Source organism: Eurytemora carolleeae, unplaced genomic scaffold, assembly GCF_000591075.1.
Source record: "Eurytemora carolleeae unplaced genomic scaffold, Eaff_2.0 scaffold53, whole genome shotgun sequence".
NCBI lineage: Eukaryota > Metazoa > Arthropoda > Copepoda > Calanoida > Temoridae > Eurytemora > Eurytemora carolleeae.
The window spans coordinates 205,325-211,866 of record NW_019396380.1 but is presented as its reverse complement, the minus strand read 5'-3'; the positions used below and the strand labels follow the sequence as shown (position 1 = coordinate 211,866).

Below are 6,542 nucleotides of genomic sequence, written 5' to 3'. Positions count from 1 at the left end.
TATTTCAAAGAGGACCATTGTTTGATAGTTCTAGGATGGGCTAGGGGGCCGAGCGCTGCGGCCACGGGTTAGGTTAAGTTAAGACACTTCCTGTAAGACCCATGTACAAAATTGATAGGAGGGGGGGGGCGGGGGGGGGGTCCAAAAATCATACACTAGGAAATTACCTAGTTCAGAGTAAGGTTAAGTCTTAACTTTTACTGGGTCGGACGCTGCGGCTAGAACAGACTAGTGGGCCGAGTGCTGCGAGCAAGGACAGCCTAAGGATCGTATTTAAAAGAGAGGAGAGCGGGGGTTGGGAGGACTGGCATAAATTACCTTGTATAAAGGGCGTTTCCTAGTCCTTGTAACGTGCTCAACGCCTAAAAATGAGCCATCATCATCCGAGCTATCTGATGAATACGATGTCATTGTGAAAGCCAAAAATAATCTGAATAAATAAAACATAAACAATAAACAATGAACTGTATACTTTAAATTTCAATTGTTATGCATCACAAGTGCAGCACATAATTTATTTCGCAATTTTTCGAATTGCTTGCTGCGTAATATAAGATAATACAATTTGGTTACTTTGTACATCAAGCGAATCTCTTCGATTTGTGCCGCGTACAGCAATTATCTTGGCTGTGTGTTAACACGGATACTTTGTACAATACATGCACCCAAGGTTACATCAGTCTTACGATACTTCTGACCTAACTGCATGTGGTTTTTCAAGCTATGGCTTTTGGTTCGATGAAATGTGGGTCGGATACTCACTTTGATGAAAAAAGTTAGTGTCTTTCCGACCATACTGCAATATCGGACCTACGCCAGCTGTTTAATTTTGTATTATTTGAGCTGGTTAGGATACATAGCTCCAGACAATTCTGGGCCGAGCGCTGCGGCTGACAAGCTATAGGGACGGAGCGCCGCGGCTAGGAAAGGCTAGGGTGCCAGGCGCTGTGGCCAAAAATCCATATAGCAGCTGTAAAACCACGGCTAGTAGGTCGGATGTGTATTATAGCGGATTTGGAATAGGTCAGAAGTGAAGTATAGCGGATTTACATAGGTCGAAAAATACACCACCCGAATTTGGCGTAGGTGGTTGTTGTCGTCTTTGTTTAAAAATGAACTTTTTGATAAATTTAAATTAACCTTGGTACGCGGCATATCGTCAAAAATGCGCTTGCCGCCAGAATAAATTTGTAAAGTGTAACCCAAAAAAATGCAAAATTAAAAATAAGCCTTGTAGTATAGATAGTTATAGTATCTATAGTGGTCTTCCCAGAGAACGCTTAGTGTTGTGAATCAGACATGTCACTACACTGTCCAAACGGGGGCCACCTGAAAGTTCAAGCATCTTCTCGACTCCAGAATTTTATGTTTCAGAAATACTTGTTGCTTTAAAATGAGTGAAAGCTTACTTGTGGAGATAGGTACAGATAAACCTGAACTAGATTGTAAACTCTGCTATTTACCTGCACAGACAGAGGACAGCAAAATACAGGTCAGGGGCTCAGAGGACTCAGAGCCTATTCCCTATATCGGTCGGTTAGATGACGTCTCCAATTATGTACGTCCAAATTAACTATCTATCAGACGAGGGGGCCGGGCGCTGCGGTCAATTTTCCAACTTGTGACACTTCCTGTCAGACCCATGTACAAAATTGATAGGAGGGAGGGGGGAAAGGGACACGGGGGGTCCAAAAATCGTTCTCTAGGAATATACCGGTAATTTCAATTGCAACGCCCGATGTACAACGACATCCCAAATACATATGAATGTGAAATATAATGTCGTTTCTTTAAGATTTAAAAGTGTTTATTTCAGATAATTCCATTTTTTTCTCTAGAGAATTGACAAATAACAGGTTTCAAAACTATAAACATTCATTTTTAATTAAAACTGGATCAGCCCAAGCTTTTAAGGGTACCAATGTGAATCGGGTGTTGCCATCTTTGCATGCAGGATGACTTGAAATTACGCTTACAGTCAATTTAACTTATTAACAGTCAATTTAACTGTATTACAGCTGGGTCCTCTGTACGAGTATGGAGTCTGCAGATCTCATCATTTCTGTCTCATGTTCTCCTCAGGACTGGAGCAAAAGGGGGAGGAGGAGGAGGGGATAAAGGTATATAGATTTCTAGCTGAAATGGATCTGATTTGGATCTGATCTGAATCTGATCTGGATCTGATTTGGATCTGATTTGGATTTTAAAAACTAATCCGCACACACAACGTTCTCATAATCACTGTACAATTTACAATGTTAATATATGAAAATGCTATAAATGTAAATCAGTAAGTAATCAAATTGTTAACCTGATACGAATAGAAAATATATAAATATTCAGATTATATTAAAAGCATGAATGACTTGAAATTTTTTCACAGATGCTTATCGCCTTATATATTTTTAAGAAAAATAATAAGATTAATTAATCAAAGAAAAATACATGATATCTAAAGGAAGAAAAAAACATTATAATGAACTATACTGACCCTTTCTTATTGACCCTAGACTGATATCTCTTTACCTTTTTATAATTTCAGGGGTTTATGCCGGCTGATATAATAAAAGAATGGAAACGTGGGGGTTTTTTAAAATGTTTTTATTGCAAGAAAAAACATGCAACCGTAGGATGCTTTGAGTCAAACTGCAGGTTTGTATATTTTTCCTCTTAACACTTTACATTCATTAAAGGGATTAGAAGTGAAACACTTTACATTCATTAAAAGGACTAGAAGTGAAACACTTTAAATTCATTAAAGGGACTAGAAGTGAAACACTTTACATTCATTAAAGGGACTAGAAGTGAAACACTTTACATTCATTAAAGGAACTAGAAGTGAAACACTTTACATTTATTAAAGGGACTAGAGGTGATGTTCAAAGTGATTCTCCATATATCAGACATTCACTCTTTAAAATCCTGGGTCACTTGATATTGCCTCTAAACTCAATAAAATTCATTGATTTTTGTATTTCTAATTGTGTAATTAAGATTTAATTTGTATTCTTTGTGTGTGTATGTGTGCGTGGGGGGTGGGAGGGGTAATGTAAACATAAACATTTTCTCACATTCCAGGTAAAAGATTGTTTCGTAATATAAAATGTATTTATCTAGGAAATGTTACCATCTTCCTTGCGGACTTAAGAATGGTGCTCTTCAACAGTTTTATGGAAACTTCAAAACTTTCTGTATTGATCACAGGGAGATAATTAATTTATGAATATTGAATAGTTTAAACCATTATTGCTGTTCATTTTGATAATAACCCTGTTAATGAAATTTAAATGGGCGGGGGGCGTGTTTTTATGACATTTCCGTTGATTTCTACCAAGAAAGTAAGGACGCCATGTTAAGGCGGATATATATTTTCTTAGATAAATATCTTATTTCCCCTTCCCCCTTTTGAAAAAAATATTCTTTCTTTGGATTGTCGTAAATCTTGACTAACAATTTAAAGTTTTAGAAAATACATGAATATTTGGTGGAATTTATCTAATGGGGTTAATAACTTGGTTTTTAATCTCCATTTTTTTCAGTTGTTCCCAACGGATCGAAAATCATATTTCTTGAAAATATATTTTATTTTTTCATCCTTAACCGATATATTTGTAAATGTTCAAATTAGTTAAATGTTAATAATTATTTCTGGTTGTAGACCAATCCAGACACCCTTGGCTACGAAAAACAAGAAGACTAAATTAGGTTAGTTTTTAAGATATCCTCAGGACCATTATAAAATGGAATATAAGTAGTGTTTGTGCAATCTTTGAACTATACTTACTGATTTTGCCATCTGTGATGATCATTCTGATATCCCTTTTTCAAATGTTCTTGTCAGAGCTTTTGTGTGGCGAATCTCATGGATCAAGCATTGATCTACTTCTCACGAAGACCTAATTTAATTAATTCCACATCAATATCATGGTCATAAATTACAGGGATTACAATCATTTATTCTTTATTAAATTACCCACATTGGATATCGAGGCTAAGCGTTAAAGATTAAAGGGAGTGTTCGCGAAAAATGAAAGGGGGTATAGGCTTAATGCGATAAAAAAGCGCTTTTGATCGCTATTAATCTTACTTCTATCTGTTGTGTCTATAAGGAGAAAATTGTTAAAGACGTCTCATACCGAATAACATGGCGTCCAAACAAATTGAGAAAATTGCAACATACGACTTAGACCGTAAAAAAATCAATTTAATTTCAAACAAATCATTCAGACATTACAACCTATAGTCATCGATTATCTTTCGCCACATTTGTATATATTTAATATTTCATACTAGTTTTGATTTTGTTTTTTAAAAAAATATTTAGCTTACAACTTGTTTTCGAACATTCCTGGAAAATATGAAAATGTCGTCTTCATTACCAAAAATCCTCGAAACAGGAATAAATGTTTTTATAAGTAACTCTCAGATCATAACAATTAAAACATAGTATGAAAAATCAACTATATATATATAAATGTGGCGAAAGATAATCGATGACTATAGGTTGTATATCTGAATGATTTGTTTGAAATTAAATTGATTTTTTTACGGTCTAAGTCGTATGTTGCAATTTTCTCAATTTGTATGGTCGCTAAGTTCTTAGGTATGAGACGTCTTTAACAATTTTCTCCTTATAGCCGCAACAGATAGAAGTAAGATTAGTAGCGATCAAAAGCGCTTTTTTATCGCATTAAGCCTATACCCCCTTTAATTTTTCGCGAACACTCCCTTTAAAGATAGTTCCAACCTCACTTATTTAGAGTTGTGGTGCAATATAAATCCAGATTTCTAAATAAATAATAATGCATTCCCATTATTACTGGTTAGTAAACTGAAGATGGATGATTTGAATCAACAGGAAGTTCACCGACCTCCCTCCAGTTTATTAAATTTGGCCCCTGAGTCAGAATTCAATGAATTTAAGCCGCGTCTCAAATCCGTCAGATTACCGGTTTTAACTGAGCGCCGGCTGAGATCTTTAAACATTGAATACAATTTTTAGTGGAACCAACCATACTTGAGCTGTGTCTCAAATTCTTTAAATTCGACCTCTGAAATTCTTCAAATATTTTTAAAAAAAATATTTTAATAACGAAAATGTTCAGATAAAGACTGCAGCATTTGTTTTGACACCCTTGACAATGATTGGAATGAAAATATTTGGACACCCTGTTGTGGAGGCTGGTTTCACAGGTATATATTCCCTTCATACCACATCTCGTAAATTATTTTAAAACAATTTTGGTGTCTATAATCTTTACTTACCGTCATTTTTGGTCAAATTTCAGAGATTCAAACAATCAGTGCTGAGTATCTATTTCATTTTTATATGGATCCGAATCCTAAACAAACCCGATTTAAAAAAAAATTCTTCCCATAATTCTGATTGATTTTTGAAAAAATTATAGTTTCAAGTCTTTTTGTTCTTCTTCGTTTTGCTCATTTTATGCTGAAACTTTGCGAACCATTAAAAAGTTGGAGTTTTTATTTTTCTCTCATAAGTTAATAGTTAAGATTTTTTGGTTTGAGAGCAACATTTTTAAAACTTTAGCAGGTTTTAGTTGACATTTTACCCCTTGGATCCAGAATCAGAGAGCTAAATTGTCATAGTTCCTAACCACTGCAAACACTGAAAGACTCGGCTTTGTCTTCTTGTTTTACCTGATACCTCAGTTAGAAAGGACAGTCTGAACGCAAGTTCTGGCCAAGGGCTTTACTTAACTCCGTGGAGGACTGGGTTTCTTAAAGGGACTTAAGAGTAATTTCTAGTTACCCTGCATGCATGGATACCCTTAAAAGCTTTGTCTGATCAAGTATCAAAGCATGATTTAAAAATCAATTTTTCTAAAATTGAAATCTTATTTTTTTTCAATATTGTTTTCTTAACAAACGTGACAAAATTTCGCTTACAGTCCCTTTAAGTTCTGGCTGCTTGCATTAGATATGCTCCGTGGGTGTCTGTGTCTCTGAGACGTGAAGACTAGATTTATAATCGTATTTGATTTTTATTCTAGGACGTGTATGACTCGAATGGCCAGTACAGCCGGAGCTCATTTCTTCAAGGAAATTAACAGTTCGACAGACTCTTTTTTCAGAGTTTCTTTATTATTAGAACATTAATATTTTTCATAACATCCTCAAGATAACGTTCTTTCCCTAAAATATTGTACTTAACTTGCTATTTACAAATAATTTATTTTCATTTTTTTAAAAGGATTAAATCACAAAGTTCTGAAAAAAGAAGGTTTGACAATGATATCCTTATATATCACTGTTTGATGTGTTAATGATGTTGTAGTGTCCCCTTTGTAATAATATTGATGAGTTCACAAAAGAGATGCTGGAGTTTGGAATATATGTTCCAGATCAGGTTATTCTTATTCAAGAAGGATGGGAGAGTGGGGTACACAGGGGATATTGGAGTTTGGGATATATGTTCCAGATCAGGTTATTCTTATTTAAGGAGGATGGGGTACACAGGGGATATTGGAGTTAGGGATATATGTTCCAGATCAGGTTATTCTTATTCAAGAAGGATGGGG

At 35.1% G+C, this 6,542-nt stretch overlaps 1 protein-coding gene and 1 long non-coding RNA gene across 2 annotated transcripts in view; one reads left to right on the top strand and one right to left on the bottom strand.

The window, feature by feature from the left end:
* Window positions 1-432, bottom strand: part of LOC111702092 (uncharacterized) — a 3,463-nt gene extending 3,031 nt beyond the window's left edge. Inside the window, exon 1 of the long non-coding RNA XR_002765351.1 lies at window positions 319-432. This is a non-coding gene — a long non-coding RNA (uncharacterized LOC111702092). The remainder of the gene's footprint in view (window positions 1-318) is intronic.
* A 916-nt stretch (window positions 433-1,348) lies between these two features.
* The window catches only part of LOC111702072 (PHD finger protein 7), a 28,276-nt gene continuing 23,082 nt past the window's right edge, over window positions 1,349-6,542 (top strand). The window contains exons 1-8 of the mRNA XM_023473635.1: window positions 1,349-1,492; window positions 2,019-2,120; window positions 2,543-2,652; window positions 3,118-3,204; window positions 3,659-3,705; window positions 5,106-5,193; window positions 6,015-6,063; window positions 6,299-6,370. Of these exons, the coding sequence (XP_023329403.1) occupies window positions 1,394-1,492; window positions 2,019-2,120; window positions 2,543-2,652; window positions 3,118-3,204; window positions 3,659-3,705; window positions 5,106-5,193; window positions 6,015-6,063; window positions 6,299-6,370 (654 nt within the window). The 5' untranslated portion in view covers window positions 1,349-1,393. The remainder of the gene's footprint in view (window positions 1,493-2,018; window positions 2,121-2,542; window positions 2,653-3,117; window positions 3,205-3,658; window positions 3,706-5,105; window positions 5,194-6,014; window positions 6,064-6,298; window positions 6,371-6,542) is intronic.